Source organism: Schistocerca serialis, chromosome 11 (genome assembly GCF_023864345.2).
Source record: "Schistocerca serialis cubense isolate TAMUIC-IGC-003099 chromosome 11, iqSchSeri2.2, whole genome shotgun sequence".
Lineage (NCBI taxonomy): Eukaryota > Metazoa > Arthropoda > Insecta > Orthoptera > Acrididae > Schistocerca > Schistocerca serialis.
The window spans coordinates 89,838,994-89,857,436 of NC_064648.1; the positions used below are offsets into that span (position 1 = coordinate 89,838,994).

The window sequence follows — 18,443 nt, forward strand, 5'->3', positions numbered from 1 at the left end:
TTCCGACCTGTTTCTCGATACAAATTTTGTTATTTTTCTTGCCACAACTTTATGTGATCTTTTGAAGCGACTAATCCAACTTTGAGAAGCTGTAAAATCTTTAGCGCCTATCGCGTTGGCAATCTCTAACGCCCAATCACGCAAAGTTGTATCGCTGACACTAAATGACTGTTGTCTGGCATCGGTAAATAGCTCAGTAAGTCGCGCATTTATATCCGTCGCAATTTCCAGTCGACTCTTACGTCGTCCAGCGACGTTCTTTTTCCGTCTATACAATTCATGTTCAGAGCGGACAAAGCGACACTTATTTTGAACAGTGCTGACACGTAGGCGTTTCTTACCACTTTCGTTCAACCAATACGTCACCGCTTTTTCTTTGTCTGATAAGGTAATTGTAGTTGCTGGTGTTACGTTCGGAGATAATTGATGATGGTACGTGGCACTATCACTCCAAGAGTCTTCACGAGTGCAACTTCCGTCGGTGTCTTCGCCGTCTGTAGATTCACAGTCTGCAATGTCGAGTGTTTCAGTTGTTTCTAGCCACATGTCTGCGCCATTTACATGCTCGTCTAGAAGTTTAACAACCATGTCGCACAACACATAATCTTCACCCGTGTTTTCTGTTGATTGCTTCATTTGGCGTCTGTGGTATATCTCCATGGAAAGCAGAAAAACATTTACAGGGTTCGCCATCACATGTGAGGGGAGATTGAATGTTCACCGTAAAGTGGCTTGCGGAGTATAGATGAACTTGTACAGAACATGTTTCACATCTCTAACCAGTTTCAGGACGGTATGTTTCGAAATACGTACCAGAAATTAAAAGGACGTGCATGCCACAGAAACGAATATTCGTTTCCCCTTCCCACCAAAACACTGCAGCAATATTCCTCTTCAGTGAACGCCGCGATAAGACGGTCGAACTTCCAGACCATGCGCACAACACTCGCGACTCGCCATTTCCAGGGGTGACCAGAAGTCACTGCAAGCGCCCAGCAGGAAACACAGCCATGTTCGTGATTTTTTTTAGGTGACTTCCAGTTCATGTCAGCAGCTATAATTTTGCATACGGAACCTTTGCACAGTTAAATAACAGTGCTAAAAAAATCAACACATGTTTCGGCATGACAAGTCTGACCATTCCCTTGTTAGTCAGCTTCAAGTCAATGTTTACGTATGTTCGTACGTATATAGCATTAAGAGATCTTACAGCGTCATAAAAGGACATCAGAGACTACTCCAGCAGCATCGGAATTTCATAAACCATACTAAAATGCTTCATTCCGTTCTAATTGCACATTTCTATGTGCAGATGCCCTCTGAAGTACATGATATACAGCTTTTCATGTGGTTTTCGTGATACCAATTTTCTTGGAGATCCAGTACTGTAGACTCATGTTTGGTTCTTTATTATGGTATAACGTCATTCATCTCAGAAAATGAAAATTTGCACTTTAAATTGAACGAGGTTGAAAGTAGTCAATAGTGCGGAACGAAGCACTTCCTTTCAAATAAACTAACTGCCTCAGGAGAAAAAAAATTAACTGAAGCAAATCTCTCTATAAAACAGACAGAACTAGCTTCATTAAGACATTAATGATTGATTGCTAATAACGTGGAAATAATATAAAATCAGAAAATGGAAACTGTTAACTTATTTTGGTCTTTCATGGTTATGAGAATGTATATTAATTCACTTGATGGCTCCCGGCCACAGAAATCTGTTTTGTTTCATTTGTTCATTTGACGTGGGAGCTGTAAAGTGTAAACGAAGACACGAAACATATACAAATACACGGAACACGGGTCAAGTGAGGAACATGAGGAAGGACCCCCCTCCCCCAAACTATAACTCAGCTTGCTCTGCGCATGCGCGAATCTGGCAGCTTGGGCGCACCAGAAAATTTTTTCCGGGTAGCTTCTGGCTACTTGCTGCTACGGCTCATACAGCAAACAGCCACGCTTCAAGTAGCCAGAAGCGGGAGGAAGGCACTGCTCATACGCGAATTCAGCTCTGCGCATGCGCACGAGCCCGCTGGCAACTGCTCAGACGAACCTGAAAAGACAGCAGACGATACCTTTGCCGCATCAGCCGTCATGTCACTTGCTGTGGCATCACTTTTGTTACATGTGGAAATTCGATTTTACAAACTGAAAATTGCTTATATTTCTTTGTTCCTTGTAGTTCCATTCATAGAAATCATTTTATACTGTCATGGTTCCGCTTGACAGCTTTGGTATTGCACTCTTAGTGTTGTCACAATCTAACATAACAGTCGCGACACTCACTGCTGTAAAAGTTGTTGCCGTTTGACAGATGGAGCGACACTAGCGCTCCAAGTCGCTGGTAAGGTGAACGTCAGACGCGTCGTAAGCATAATGTTTGTTTGCATCTATTTCCTACATAATTTCCGAATTATTCGAGTTATTTTCTTGCCTCCAAGAGTTTGTGTAGCATCAGAAGGCATATATGTTTCTAAAAAAGATTCTAAAATAAGCGCAAGTATGGACAAAAACCATGAATAGAGTGGCAAGCTACAACACATTCGTGAAGAAACACTTGTGACATTGGACAGAATTGCAGCTTACCACGTCGATATCAAAAGAATATAAGCACACAGATTCACATGTGAGAAGCACAGACATGTACCTCTACATGCAAAAGCGATCGACAGCTCGTTTATCGTTCTGTAGGCCTACTGTGTGTGTCATTGCCCCCTGTTGCCACAAGTACGACCTTCACCTCTATATTATTCTCAGTGGACAAGCAACTGCCAAATAGTGGGAGAAATATGCTGAAAACATTATAATGAGCTGATTACATTACATTTCACGAAAAACCACATATTTTAATAATTTTCAAACAATCTCTCTGTAAGCACTTTCCTTGTCCCGTAATAGTTTCGCTAGATCTGCACATTCTGACACTTCACACGCTTTTGTAAGACACGAACAGCTGAACTTAATCTAACCACTTCATCGTCAAAGCAGGTCTGTGTTGATGTTCACACGAATCTGGCACTGATACATGGAGAGTTGAACTGGCTGCTTCTGTGTCATAGGACTGTTTTACAGCTTTAGATTGACTGTCGAATCTTTGTGGCAGTTTCCTCTTCATCGTCAGTTGAGGTGGCTTATTTGGAATGTCAAACAGTGTGGGTACTGCATTCCACACGAGTTTGTTATTGTCTGCGTTGCTGGTTTTGTTCGAAATGTAGCGGACAAAACCTAATATTATTGTAGAGGTAAACTGAGTCTTTCTTCATAAGGTCTTCTCGTCTGCTATTAACTAGCCATTTTCTGCTCCTAAAACGAAACATTCATCATTTATACACATATAGTTTGCAAGTGAATCCTGACGATACAGTTTAGTAACATGATGGTATATACCTCTCAGGATCCTTAGGAAACCTAAAAAAAGACAGCTGTGGTGTCTTCTTCCTGTTGTTGCTGCAATTTATTCCGCTACAAACGCTCCCGATGGTAAAAACCATTGTATAAATCAAAATAAATAATCACTATTCGGTTTCACGATCGCGCCGAACTCACAGTTCAACCTACCAGCCGCTTGGGGCGCTGCTGGCGCTGTAGGCAACAAAATCGAGGCGAAGTGTCGCGACTGTTATGTTAGACTGTGGTGTTGTTAACTATCTTTGGTTGTTGACTGTTACGTCTCTGGCGTAAAATTTGAAACCGTGGCGGTTGGGCAAGAAAAATATTTTGACTGTCTAATTTGAAGGGAATGTTCTTGCTTCATTGAATTAACAAGTGTCTTAAGTAACGTAAAGAAAAGAGCGTGGATATTTTGTGATATAGTTTGAAATCTATTTTCTTTTTATTATTAAGAGAACAGAAGTTTTATTTAGAAGTGCCGTGTGAGTTTATTAAATGAATTAAGTCTACAGCGTTTGCAGTTTCCGTGATAGCGTATAGTGACACCGGCACTTTTTAATTACTTTTTACTCTGTTGTTTCAGAAGACGAGCATGTTAAAGCAATAGGACAGTTTTACGTTGTGAGAATTTCAGTGCCGATAAAATTAAACGGAAACTGCAAGATACGTTCTCTTTCGTTTGGAAGAGGACGAGAAGGAAAATGGGCAATTGTCCATCTAGCAGCCTCAAAGAGTTATTTGAAGAAGTTACTTCGAATGAGAATAAACAGAATGCTGCACCCTTAAGTAGTGGTACACCAGACAGGATTTCACTCATCGATCCGAGATCTCCATTGGTAGACGCAGAACGAACACCCGTCGAGGTACGTTTTGTAATCTTTTCTACGTATTGTTTTCTTGTTCTGCATTACGTTGCCACGTTCAAAGAGTTCTTGTTGGGATTGTTGTCTAGTATGGTACCGCTTGGCACACTTATTTGATCGTGCCGTTTTGTGTGTTTTTGAATGCAGTGCTAGAGGATGGGGTTGATATCTGCAAATTATCATCAGTAATAAGAATTAAATCGTTGTTTACCGAAGCATACAGTCAGATTTTCTAATTCTGAATACGCACTTAGCCGCGATGTTTCGAGAGCGTATTTAAAGTTTATCAGCATGTTTGAGAGTATACTGGCGAATACTGTTTGATAGCGGAAATAAGAGTTAATTACATATTGGAGCATCAGATGATTGTAGTTGTAACGGTTACAATGGTTTGAGCATATACTTCTACGACATTCATGTTAAGATTCGAAGTAGGGGACCTAATGAGCAAACTTTGTCCATTGCATAACGAAACATATGTCCTAAGGTACCTAGCTGTTTCAGGATTGTTATAGAATGACTGGTAATTTGATGGCAAAGCCCATAAATCTTATTGTGAAGTAGAAGTAGCAGCAGATTTCATGTGCCAGAAGCCTACATGACATGTCAATAATTGATCCCTATTTGACACCCATCATGACAGCATATAAGAGCTCTGACTTGTGATTGATTTGTTCAGTCTTTTACAAATTTCACTCAGTTTCGTCATATCGAACATTCTCCCCAAATTAATGCTCTTTCGTTTTTATATAACACTTCAAGGAATGTTAATTCAGGAAGAGTACATTATGTAATACGCAGATCCAACCTTGGATCAATTCAGTGTGCCAATACCAGATGTCACATTCATCCTGTAATGTAATGACGTGTGATGTCACATGTGCATAAACAGAAAACGAACATAACTGACATTTTTTCTTGTGCACTTATACAAAGTTTTTGACAGACTGGTCTAATTTATCGTGTAGCCAGAGGTGTAGGACGTATTTCTTGCAGAAATTATGTATTTAGAAGCAGCTTGTGGTGTATCAGTGAAGCATGTCCAAAAACATTTTTCCTTTGTCAGTTTAAAGAACATTACTTTTACTAATCCAAAATGCAGACTTGCTTAGATAACTAATAAATTTAGCCACAATACTTCTGTAAATTTACATAATTTAGATGCAAAAAGCCAAAAAAGATAAACAAACGAAAATCCAATAGTAATAGTTCTACACTATGGTTACATCATTTTAGATGTTAGGCATAAGATGGTAAAGCAATCCGTATGTATTCTAACACCAGTTTTGTTTACATTAATAAAAAAATTGAATGCAATGTTACTATAATCCACCAAAGTTAAGACATTTAGGTATAGTAATGCTCTTTAGAAGTCATCTCATTTTGCTTTTGATGTTCCTCTCTTCCTGTGTACATTTTTATTTCAAAACTCTGCCTGTTTCAGTTATTTTCATGATAAATTCTCTGAATGAATATAAAGGAGTTTCTAGTAGTAACTGTTTGATCAAATATATTAATTTGACTCTCGATTTGGCGTTAGTGATGTCCATTCATAAACAGCTATAAAATTTTACTGCCATGTAACCATTGCTTCTCTCAAGTTGTGTTGTTGTTCTGTGGAAATCGTAATTTTGTGTGATTTCTGATGTGGTAGTGGTGTATATCTTGATTTCCATGGAATTTATCTTTATGGTCCCAAGCAACTTGCGAAATTTTTCTGTCAATGGAAAGGTCCGATTCCAGCCATCTGCTTTGACCCATGACGTAACTGCGTTCAGTCGTGTAACGTCATTGAGGCGAAGCGGTTAGAAATGGATTTTATTTGCAAATGGCATGTTGGAGTAAGTGTTGGCACACTCTAGTGTGTGGTGTTTGTTTCCAAATTATTTGTGAATGATATTGATGCAGTATTGACCTTAGCACTGCATGTTATTTGATGTCGTTGGCGTTTGTTGCTGTCTTGGTCGTGTATTATTTCAGTGTTGTTAGTCATTGGCTACCGATGTAGTTTTGGTTTTGAAAATGTTAGTTTGTCATGTTGTTGCTGGTTTGAAAGTTTTTTACTGTATATGGATGTCACAATGAAGTTTACTAGTCATTGATTGGTTGCTGCTGTGTGTGACAATGTAGCATATAAAATTAAAATTCTCTAGTTATACAGCCGCTTAACAGAAGTATCATCAGTGCTTGGAAATTGACATTCACACCATCCACTTTTCCTTCTGCCACCCCCACCCCCCTTTGGGGGGGGGGGGAGAGGTGTGTGTTGACATTCTTACTGTATGTTCAGCTTGACCCCACCCAAGACCCTCTACTTTTCACATCAGTATTAGTTCCATTTTATTATTGAAGTGAAATAATTCTTATGTTTAAATATCTGTGTTCGTGGGTGTATTTAGTGACTTTATGGTATCGTATATACTGGGAATAGGGATGTCATGCGTCAAAGGAGATGGGCAGAATTGGGTGCTTCTGTATTATCAAATTTTGTATAAATACAAACTGTATAAAAATGGAATCTTATATTTTTTTAATAGAGGCATGCAGCAGTCTCTTGTTCTTATGTTTTCTGTTGTTCTGATTGCTCTCTTTTGTAATTTTAATATTTTAACTGCTTCAATTGAGTGACCCCAGATTTCTATACCATAGCTCATTATAGCATTGAAGTGAGAAAAGTACTCCCTGTGCAGATCATCTCCACTTATTAGTGGCTTAATTTGTCTGAGTAAGTTTATTGCTTATGTTGCAATATGATTTTTCCAGTCAAAACAAATGCCTACAGTTACCCCTAAAAATCTTATACTTTCAACTACTCTTACTTCTAGATCTCCAAAGTTGGTCAGTTCATTTGCTTTTCTTAATTTATTTTTATTGTGTTAGATTTCTCATAACTGAGAACTACCCTTTTCAATTCAAGCCAGTGAAGGATTACTTCAGCTGTTTGATTACTTCTTGTTGTATGTAGGGTCGAACCAATATGGTCACGAGCACAGGAGAGGCACTGCAGGCGATGCTGTGCTGTTAGTAAAGGCGGTTGTGCCAGTAGTTTGCTGTCATAGCCCATTAACACCAAATTTTGCAGCACTGTCCTTACTGGTATCCCACATTGGTTTCTGTGGTTACTTCACATAGTGTTGCTTGTCTGTTAGCACTAACAAAGGTATACAAACACTTGCTCTTGGTCGTTAAGTGAAGGAATTTTACCAACAAATGTTAAGGCTGTTCTTTAACACATGATGTATAACATTTGTATATTACTATTGTAATAGTATTATAATGGATGTTGTACGAAGCGTTATTTTCATTGATGGGTGTAAAAGACACATGAAAATCTTACATGTCAAGGACTGGTGCAACTGACTTGCCTTAGATTTTTTTTTTTCTCTTTTTTTTTTCTTTTTATTATAAATGATATAGACACTTTAGATGAAAATTTTATCAGGATATTCAGTTAAACTCAAACATGCTCTATATTATAAAAATATTTTTGAGGAATAGGTTGAGAACTTTATAAGAAATAAATTAATGTCTTCACTGTATAGTTATGTTAGTCCCTCTGCCACAGGGAGGTAGATAATAAGTTTCCCCTCATAGAGTCTAGGACCTACATGAGGTTTCCTAGACCTCTACAGGATTTCCAAGAGGTTGTTACGACCAGGTACGAGGCATGTTCGAAAGTAAGTGCAGTTTCATTCTGCCAACACAACAGCACTAATGTTGCAGTTCCGCGCGTTTGCACTTGTATCTCATTCACTGTCTTTCCACTGACACAATTACTGCCAGATTGTGGTATTTATATTCAGTGGTGATGAATGTTAAGAGAATTTTTACCTTCGGAATACCATCATAAAATTTGGTGTACATGTTAGGAAATAGGGGTCAACAGAGGCATCTGATCCCACCTGTCTGCTTTGACTTGTGGCATAAGGGTCTTGTGGTGTGTGGCGTCATTATGGCCCGGAGTTTAGTTTACGAGTTGGTTGTGTTTGTAGATGTCATCTTGTTGTGCTTGATGGTGCACTGTGTGTGTCTGTGAGTGTGTATTGGGTTCATTTTGAGCTTTGACGTTGACAGAGTGGAGTTGTTGGCAGTGGCTGTGACTGAAGGATTGAAACTCTTTTGTGAGTTACCAAATTTATATTTTTTGCGTTTTAGATACGTGTTATGCTTTGTTGTTTGTGGTGCAGTACGACGTTTAATTTGTGTGGCTTCTTTTGTAAGGTATGGATATGATGTAGTTCAGTAACGCAAGGTTGTGGGCGGAAATGGAGGAGGATATTGTGGTGTCACCGCCAGACACCACACTATAGCTAGGTGGTAGCCTTTAAATCGGCCGCGGTCCGTTAGTATACGTCGGACCCGCGTGTCGCCACTGCCAGTGATTGCAGACCGAGCGCCACCACACGGCAGTTCTAGAGAGACTTACGAGCACTCGCCCCAGTTGTACAGCAGAGTTTGCCAGAGATGGATCACTGACAATTACGCTCTCATTTGCCGAGACGATAGTTAGCATAGCCTTCAGCTACGTCATTTGCTACGACCTAGCAAGGCGCCATAGCATTTGATAATTAATATTGTGAAGCATGTCTCTACCATCTGGTGAGCAAGATGTATGAAACAGGCGAAATACCCTCAGACTTCAAGAAGAATATAATAATTCCAATCCCAAAGAAAGCAGGTGTTGACAGATGTGAAAATTACCGAACTATCAGCTTAATAAGTCACAGCTGCAAAATACTAACACGAATTCTTTACAGACGAATGGAAAAACTAGTAGAAGCCAACCTTGGGGAAGATCAGTTTGGATTCCGTAGAAACACTGGAACACGTGAGGCAATACTGACCTTAAGACTTATCTTAGAAGAAAGATTAAGGAAAGGCAAACCTACATTTCTAGCATTTGTAGACTTAGAGAAAGCTTTTGACAATGTTGACTGGAATACTCTCTTTCAAATTCTAAAGGTGGCAGGGATAAAATACAGGGAGCGAAAGGCTATTTACAATTTGTACAGAAACCAGATGGCAGTTATAAGAGTCGAGGGGCATGAAAGGGAAGCAGCGGTTGGGAAGGGAGTAAGACAGGGTTGTAGCCTCTCCCCGATGTTGTTCAATCTGTATATTGAGCAAGCAGTAAAGGAAACAAAAGAAAAATTCGGAGTAGGTATTAAAATTCATGGAGAAGAAATAAAAACTTTGAGGTTCGCCGATGACATTGTAATTCTGTCAGAGACAGCAAAGGACTTGGAAGAGCAGTTGAATGGAATGGACAGTGTCTTGAAAGGAGGATATAAGATGAACATCAACAAAAGCAAAACAAGGCGAATGGAATGTAGTCTAATTAAGTCGGGTGATGCTGAGGGAATTAGATTAGGAAATGAGGCACTTAAAGTAGTAAAGGAGTTTTGCTATTTGGGGAGCAAAATAACTGATGATGGTCGAAGTAGAGAGGGTATAAAATGTAGGCTGGCAATGGCAAGGAAAGCGTTTCTGAAGAAGAGAAATTTGTTAACATCCAGTATTGATTTAAGTGTCAGGAAGTCATTTCTGAAAGTATTCGTATGGAGTGTAGCCATGTATGGAAGTGAAACATGGACGATAAATAGTTTGGACAAGAAGAGAATAGAAGCTTTCGAAATGTGGTGCTACAGAAGAATGCTGAAGATTAGATGGGTAGATCACATAACTAATGAGGAAGTATTGAATAGGATTGGGGAGAAGAGAAGTTTGTGGCACAACTTGACCAGAAGAAGGGATCGGTTGGTAGGACATGTTCTGAGGCATCAAGGGATCACCAATTTAGTATTGGAGGGCAGCGTGGAGGGTAAAAATCGTAGAGGGAGACCAAGAGATGAATACACTAAGCAGATTCAGAAGGATGTAGGTTGCAGTAGGTACTGGGAGATGAAAAAGCTTGCACAGGGTAGAGTAGCATGGAGAGCTGCATCGAACCAGTCTCAGGACTGAAGACCACAACAACAATAAGCATGTACCGTAATGAGAGATGTTCTACAATTGTGGATTAAAGTTTATTATATCAACTACGTACTTTATTTGCTACTATTAATTCCCTTAACTGTTCCAGACCTCACGCCAGTCAGCGTGTAATTAAACGCGTGCATTTTGGCCGCCTCTAGCAACACAGTGTTGGCTCTTCTGCCAACACTACAGATATGATTAAGTTTTTGCAGATGTTTGGATTGATAGCAGAGAATGTCAAATGTAGTGCTGCAGAGAAAATACCAGGTAGGCGAGAGTTTTGGCGTATCGAACCAGGGACGGGTACATGTAGCGGTGTCGAAAGGACAACCTTTGGCGCTCCTTTAGATGCAGTACCTGGTTCGAGAAATCTAGATTATGAATCAGAGAGATTGTTTTGATGATGTACTATTTCTGTTACAGGTCCTCGATTAGTTTTTGTGTGCATGAGGCTGGCCTGAGTGAAAGGACGGTGTTAGATTGTTATCTTTTTGTAGGAAGTGTGTTCTAAGTATGAAGTATAGGGGTAATTTGGGCAGGCTCTGGGTGGTGGTTGAGATATACTAATCACAGTGTGGGAAGAGGGAGTATGAAAGGCATAAGCCTCCAGTTGGTTTATGGATGTGTGTGGGGGGGGGGGGGGGTGTTATGTTGTGGGTTGGGAATGGTGATTGTGTTTTCAGGTTTTCGGAGGTGCGTACTAAGAGGGAATTTGTGGGGTTAATTGAAGAGTGTATAGAGGGGAGTACTTCAGTGTCAGATGCTGGGGAGGGGAGGGGCGGTTAAATCAGTCATAGGGAGGGAGAAGAGGCTCTCTTCTAACATGAAATTTCATTTAGATGAGTATTGCTGGTGGAAGTGTGTCCCTGAGGATTAATGTATTTTTAGTGTTTTTCTGAGGGCAGTAAGGTGTAAAGGCCAAGGGTGGTTAGTTGAGGGGCTTGGTATGTGGGGGGGGTTATTGGTTGTGGATGGGTTTGAGGGGTTGTTTTGATTATGTTGCAGAGGATCTTTCTTGTTGCAGTTGTTTTTGAATTTTAATGTGTGATTGAGTTTCGTTTATTTTGTGGTTTTTATTTGTGGGCTTTTTCGGCGGGGGGGGGGGGGGGGTTGTGTTCCCCAACTTATTGTGTAGTGCTGGAATTTGTTGGTAAATAGTCATTTTCGTGGGTCTGTTGTTTGTGAGTTGTGATGTTTTGTGGGGTTTTGAGGTGTTGTGGGTCTGGTTTCATTTATCACAGTTGTAGGTGTTTGTGTTTGGTATCGTCACCTACGGTTGACCTATATAGGTTAAGGGAGTGTCCTGTTCCAATTTTTGTTGTTTTAGGTGTTGGTCAAGGTAAGTGCCAGATTCCAATTTTTGTATTAGTAGGTGTTTTTTATCAACACTTGGGGTTGAGCTATGAAGTTGAATGGAAGTGACCAATTCCTATGGATTTTGTGGGTGTAGCGTAATGTGGGAATTTTGTGTTTCTCATTATTTTTTTGTTGTCCTTTTTGATCCTGGTGTATGTGTCTGTATGTTTATATTTAGCTTGTCCCCACCCCCATATGTATTTTCGTCTTTGTTATCGTGCTTATGCAGTGATGTCATAGGCGCCATATTGTAGATGCTGAAATGGTCATTTCCTCCATATTGGTGTCATGGGTCAAAACAGATTGGTGAAATTGGACACGTCTGTAATCCCAGAAATAGTGTATGAGTAATAAAGATTAATATATTAAACACTCCGTCGTCAGGCCACAAGTGGCACATTGGGACCATCTGACCGCCATGTCATCCTCAGGTGAGGGTGAGGATAGGAAGGACGTGTGGTCAGCACACCGCTTTCCCGCTTGTTATGATGATTTTCTGTGATCGGAGCCGCTACTATTCGATCAAGTAGCTCCTCAATTGGCATCACGAGGCTGAGTGCACCCCGAAAAAGGGCAACAGCGTATGGCGACTCGGGCAGTCACCCATCCAAGTGCCGGCCACACCCAACAGCGCTTAACTTCAGTGATCTGACGTGAACTGGTGTATCCACTGCGGCAAGGCCGTTGCCAAAGATTGATATTCGAAACAGAAAAAGAAAACGATATTGAAATTTTCAGCATTTAAAGGAAGTTTGGTCTGGAAAAAATTGTGTTTTAATTATTTTTAATTCTAAAGCTTATAATAAACTACATAAAACTATAAATTTCAGGTCTGTATGTCACAGTTTTTAGATATAGCCATTTTAAGATAGAATAATATGACAAAATTGTAAAACAAGTTTTAAGTTTTTTTTGTTTTAATTGGTTGATTTCGCATGAAATGCCCCTTCCAAAATACTTCTGTTTTCTAAATACTTCACACAGCAGCACAAATTTGTCAATTACATATCTTTCTGCCCTGGTGCCCTTATCATCAAAAGGAGGATTTTTCAGTAGTTGACAAGCTCGTATCTAACTCATAGTTCCTCTATATACTGCTGTTCTCAATAAATTTGACCCTAAATAAGGTAGCAAAGTATTGTTGCCCCAGTAAACTCCATTAAAATTCACATCAAACCATATATTTCAGAATCACTAGTAAGAGATACATTTTCTCTTTTATCTTCTTCATTTGTATAGTCGACAACTTCCCCAACAATTTCACAAGTGAAAAATTTCTTGAATTATTTTCCTGGCAGTAATTATTCCCTGAAGTTTGCGGCCTATGTTAGCAAAATCTGTTTTACAATGCCTAGGAGCTTCTGCAAGATACTCTGCCAGAACTTTTTACATATTTATTTGGAGCATGACCTGCATGATTTGTGTCATCATTGTCCTTCATTTCTTCTCCATTTGAATCATCATCTACTTATTGATTGACTAGAAATCACTGAACTTTGATAATTTGCAGCAGGCATGTGATAGATTTAGGTATATTGGTAGAGTATGCGGAAATGCTGTCGGTCGACAAAGGAGATTGCTTACAAATCACTCATGCGACCAGTTCTGGAATGTTGCTCAAGTGTGGGGGACCCATACCAAATAGGAGTAACGGGGCATATTGAACATATACAGAGGAGGATAGCACAAATGGTCACAGGTTTGTTTAATCCATGTAGTGTGTCTCAGAGCTACTGAAGAAACTAAACTGGCAGGCTCTTGAAGATAGTCTGTTAACAAAGTTTCAAGAACTAGCTTTAAATGTTGACTTCAGGAATATACAGCAGCCCCCGCCCCTCCACATATCACTCACATAGTGATCGTAAGAATAAGATTAGAATAATTACAGCGTGCACAGAGGCGTTCAGATAATCATTCTTCCCATGTTCCATACATGAATGGAACAAGAAGAAACACTAATATCTGGTACAATGGAACATACTCTCTGCCATGCACTTCATGGTAGTTTGCAGAATATAGATGTAGATGTGGATCTGCTTAATGTTCAGCAAAAATTTTGGCCTTGTTCAAGCTTCTATAACTCATTATAGAAAATCTTCTAGACAAGAAATATGTTTAAATATGACAAACTGGTAATAATAATGATTAGAGTATAAATGAAAAGTGAAAATGAAACAATTAGACTGTAAAACTCACATAGTCCTATGGCAGGGCAGGAACTGTGGAGAGGTGGTTAAGGAGATCAGCAACTTCTTGAATGTAGGGTGCGAGGTTAGGGAAAGTGATTCAGAAATGTTGGTTAACAAAGCCAGAGGTTCTTTCTGTGGGAGCATTTTACTCTGCCACCATGGTACAAGAAGTAAGGAGATCCGTGTAGTTGGGTTTGTGGAGTTCAGGGAGTGGGGAAAATATAGAAGTGCAGGGGGTTGCTGATGTCAGGAAGGAGATGGGTTCGGTGTCACATTTTGGGTTGGATGTAAGGCCTTGAGGAGCTGCTTGAGGGACTTTTGGGGTGGGATCATGGTTGTAAGGTTTGTGTGCAGAGGTGCCAGGAAGTTGATAGAGCCTCAGCCACAAAGTCACTAAGAAATATGACCACTGTGGTGCTGCCTTTGTCTGTGGGAAGGATGATAAGGTTGTGGGTGATAAGATCGTAACCTGAAAAACAAGACCCTTCAACATATTGAAAAACTAAAACCCCACCTCGATTACGAAAAAAGCACCAAGTGTTAAGTGTTAACCCAGGTTTCGGCGTTCTTTTAATCATTGACAAAGGTCTTCTTAGGCACTTGTGGGTTTTATTGTTGTTCAGAAGAAGGTGTAGTTATCTACACCGAAACCTGGGTTAACACTTAACACTAGGTGCTTTTTTCACAATCGAGGCAGGTTTTTAGTTTTTTAATAAAACCTGAAAAACAATTGGGACATTATTATTTTTCTCATAGACAAAGGCTCCACCATAGTCATCATGAATTATAGTGACTGTGGCTGAGGGCCTCACCAACTTTCTGGCACCTCTTAATACATAACTTACAATTGTGATCCAAATCCGAAAAGTCCAATAGGTGTTCAGGTGGCTCCTCAGTATCTTAAACCTGACACCTGAATCCATCTCCCTCCTGACTCCCCCCCCCCCCCTCCCCTCCTCTTGCACTCATACCTTTTACCAATTTTACAAACAAAACCCCTCAGATCTCCCTACTGTGTTGTCCCATTGTGGCTTGGTACGCAGAACAATCCTCTGCCTTTGTTGACCAACACCATCAAACTATTGTCTGTAACATTCCACCCTGCATTTAAGACATTTCTCACTTTCTTCACAGTTCCTGTCCCGTTACCACCAGACTCTTTGTTGGTCACTGTGAATGTGATGTCCGTGTACATCAACATCCTCCATGCGCATGGCCTTGCAGCTGTGGAACATTGGATTTCCCAATGCCCTACTGATACCAAAATCACCATCTCTTTCTTAATGCACCTAGTCAACCATATCCTGACCCATAATTCTTTCACTTTTGAAGCCCAAATCTACAAACAAATCCATGGTACTGCCATGGGTACTTGCATGGCACCACCCTGTCCAATTTATGTATGGGCGAACAGGAGGAATCCTTCCTATCCAGTCAACACCTGAAATATCTCCGCTGGTTCAGGTTCATTGATGACATTTTCACGAACTCGACATGGGAAGGACAGTCTTTACTCTTCATTCCGTCAAACCTTTTCCCAAAGCTGTTTCATCTGGTCCTTCTCAACTCACTGAGCCACCTTCCTGTATGTAGCCACCCACCTCTCAGATGGCTTCATAGATATGTCTGCCCATATGAAGCGCATCATCCACCAACTCCACTTTGACAGCTGTCACCCATTCCGTGTCAAAAAATCTTTTCCTTACAGCCTCACCACCCACAGATGGCATGTCTGCAGTGGAAAGCAGGGATTGTCGAAAGATACCAACAACCTTGCCATAGTCGTTACTGATAGACAATATCCTATCTAGCTCATCCATAAACGAATCTCCCATGCCATCTGCTCTGTTGACAGCAGTAAACCTGTCAAACAGCCATCAACCAACATTGCTCTGGTCACCCAGTATCACCTTGACCTTGGAAATCTTAACTGCAGCCTCTGCCGGGCTTTGACTACCTCTTGTTACCCCCCTAGGGGCTCACATCCCGTTTTTTGAGTACACGCCTGGCCACCATGGGGCCCCAGCCCTTGCAGCACTACTTTCAGTTCCATGCTGCAAGTCTATGTTTATACTACTATTTTTTTCTCTTTGCCTTTCCTTTGAATGGTCTTCTTTGTGCCAATCGTGCTTGGATCTGGTTTGTGTTTCACTGACTCATTTTATTACCTTCAGCGCCTTTTCGATATTAATTGTATGGTACCCTTGTTGGATCTGAATTGATACTCCTTTTCTAAATTTTACAAAAGTGTGTATCTTGCAGGGAAAGTCCTCCATCATGGCATATATTGTATATATGGCATATATTCTCTCTTTATATGCTTCTTTCTTGCAATGGTACTATGGCCAAAACCCAGCACGGTAGCCATTCTGTTGTGGGAGAGGGTGGGGGGGGGGGGGTGTTGATCAAGTACCTGCACAGTGGTAGCCCCCAGACCATACAGGGATTGCACTGTTGGTGCCCTGACCTGGAAACTCCTAGTTCAGGCTGAGGAGTATATGCCCATCATGACTGCCGCACAGGGGCTCTGCGCAACAGTTTACTGGCTAGGTAGCCACTCCTGTGGGTGGGTGGCACCCATGGGGAGAACACCCATTCAGAGTAGTTGGTACCATGGTGGAAGATTCACACGAGGCAAATTAAACTTTCTTTTGCTGATGGCTGCACAGCAGCCTCTTCTGAAACTCAGATGTAGTACTATGCGAAGAGGTATGATCACAAAATGTTCCCTCCTGTGGTTATGCCATGGGAAAATGTAGTACTCGGAGACAAGGTGAGAAATACTCCCATCAAATACCTCGTTTGTTCTGAGGTGGGAGAGGATTCCTTTTTGACTACAAAGCCTTTTTCTTTGTTTAACATCTCGAGGATAGGTTAGGGGAAGTGGCAGCTATTTCAAAAATTCAAAGTGACTCCATTTTTGTTAAACAGCCTCCTCCACAGGCACTACTCGCCTGCGACAAGCTGGATGATATTCCTGTCACTCCGACCACTCATAAAAGTTAGAATATGATACAGGGCATGATTTTCCATCAAGACCTCCTATTACAGATTGGTGTCGAGCTGCTTGCTAATTTGAAGCGACAAGGTGCACATTTTATCCATTGTGTCCAGTGAGGACCAAAAGACAACAGAGTGGATACTGGAGCCTACATATTGGCATTTGAAAGTGACTCATTGCCTGAGGTATGATGTAACACTGCGATTGTAAAGCGGTATATTCCTCCTCCTATGCAGTGTTGCAAATGCATGGGATTCAGATGCATGTCTTTGCATTGCAACTTTAGCCCAGTCTGTAGGGACTGTGGCCATCAGTTGACACGAATGCTCCTTGTGCCCACCCATCCCCCACCATTCGAATCTGTGTCAACTTGGAGAATGCCTTTCTCAGTGTTCCCAGACTGCACTGTTTTCAATTGCAAAAAGAAAATTGAGGAGTAAAAGACCCTTGACAACCCCACGTATAAAAGGGCCAAGAAGAAATATGGTCACTTACACATTACACCTATGACAGTGACATGTGCTACCGCTACGATGGCGTCATCCACTTTAGTGACTGTGCCATTGCTCTGTGTCTTCTATGTCTGACCCTAGAGCTACCCAACTACACCTGCACATCCTCTTCCAACTTCTTCCCCCACAGCTCTCTTGGGAATGTCAACTCCCTGTCTGCAGTGACATCAGTCCCCAACCTCCAACCAGAGAAGCAACACCCTCCGGCACCCTTTACCAGGAAGGGGTTCCTTGGGGCATTCCCTTCCCAGTACTCTGCTGACCTGTAGGAGCTACAGTTTACAGGTCGTAGGACTTCACATTCCTCCTCTGTCCCAAAATCTGAGGCAGGTGCGCCCTTGCAAAAGTTTAAATCATTGAAGTCCTCCAAAAAGGGGGAGATTCTGATGGCCCCCATGTCGCCAGACCCTGTGTGTTCCACCTCTGTATCCGAAGCAGTGTTCCTGGTGGGCCCTATGACCATTCTGTGCACTTTGTTTTGGAACAAATGTGTATTGCTGGTGTATTTTCACAGCAGGTGGCATTGAGGCATGACCTGCCTCTTTGGTCTCTTCATGCACCCACGAGATCCTGGTAGTGTGGCCCTCCGGCGGAACTGTAGCTGTTTTTTTCCGCCACTTGGGTGAGCTATGACATCCTTTGTGCACATTCCTTGTTGTTGTTGTTGTTGTTGTTTTGTTTTTTTCCCCATGGTTCTCGAGGAAACTTGTTTCCCAGCAGTGCAGACATCTACTCCCTGCGACTTTTGGGGTTATTTTAAGAATTACACTGACTGAAAGAGCATCAGGTGGTGTTTGCACATAAATTTTAGACTCCGTCTGCAGCAAACACGTACCACTCAACACGACTACGAAAGTTGTGGCTGTTCGTGTGAAGATATCTCCAGAATCTGCTATCTGTAACACACTCTTCCTAATGGTGACTTCAGTGCCCACAACCCTTTGTGGGATAGAACTAAGACTGCTGGATGTGGCAAAGTTGTCAAAAACTTGCTTGCAAAGCTCAATCTTTGCCTCTTGAATACTGGTGTTCCCACACACTTCTGTGTGGCTTGTGAGTCTCATTTGGCCATTGACCTTTCCATTTGCAGCCCAGATCTTTCCCATCCATTCTTTGGAGATTTCATGATGGCATCTGCAGCAGTGACCATTAT

General features: G+C 41.2%; 1 protein-coding gene and 1 pseudogene across 2 annotated transcripts in view; one reads left to right on the forward strand and one right to left on the reverse strand.

Moving 5' to 3' along the window:
- Positions 1 to 3,676: 3,676 nt before the first annotated feature.
- The window catches only part of LOC126426811 (uncharacterized), a 47,737-nt gene continuing 32,970 nt past the window's right edge, over positions 3,677 to 18,443 (forward strand). The window contains exons 1-2 of one of the 2 annotated variants that reach the window (XM_050088814.1): positions 3,677 to 3,875; positions 3,977 to 4,256. In XM_050088814.1, the coding sequence (XP_049944771.1) occupies positions 4,095 to 4,256 (162 nt within the window). In that variant the 5' untranslated portion in view covers positions 3,677 to 3,875; positions 3,977 to 4,094. The remainder of the gene's footprint in view (positions 3,876 to 3,976; positions 4,257 to 18,443) is intronic. The other variant, XM_050088815.1, reaches the window with a different exon arrangement.
- Positions 12,160 to 12,277, reverse strand: LOC126427481 (5S ribosomal RNA; annotated as a pseudogene).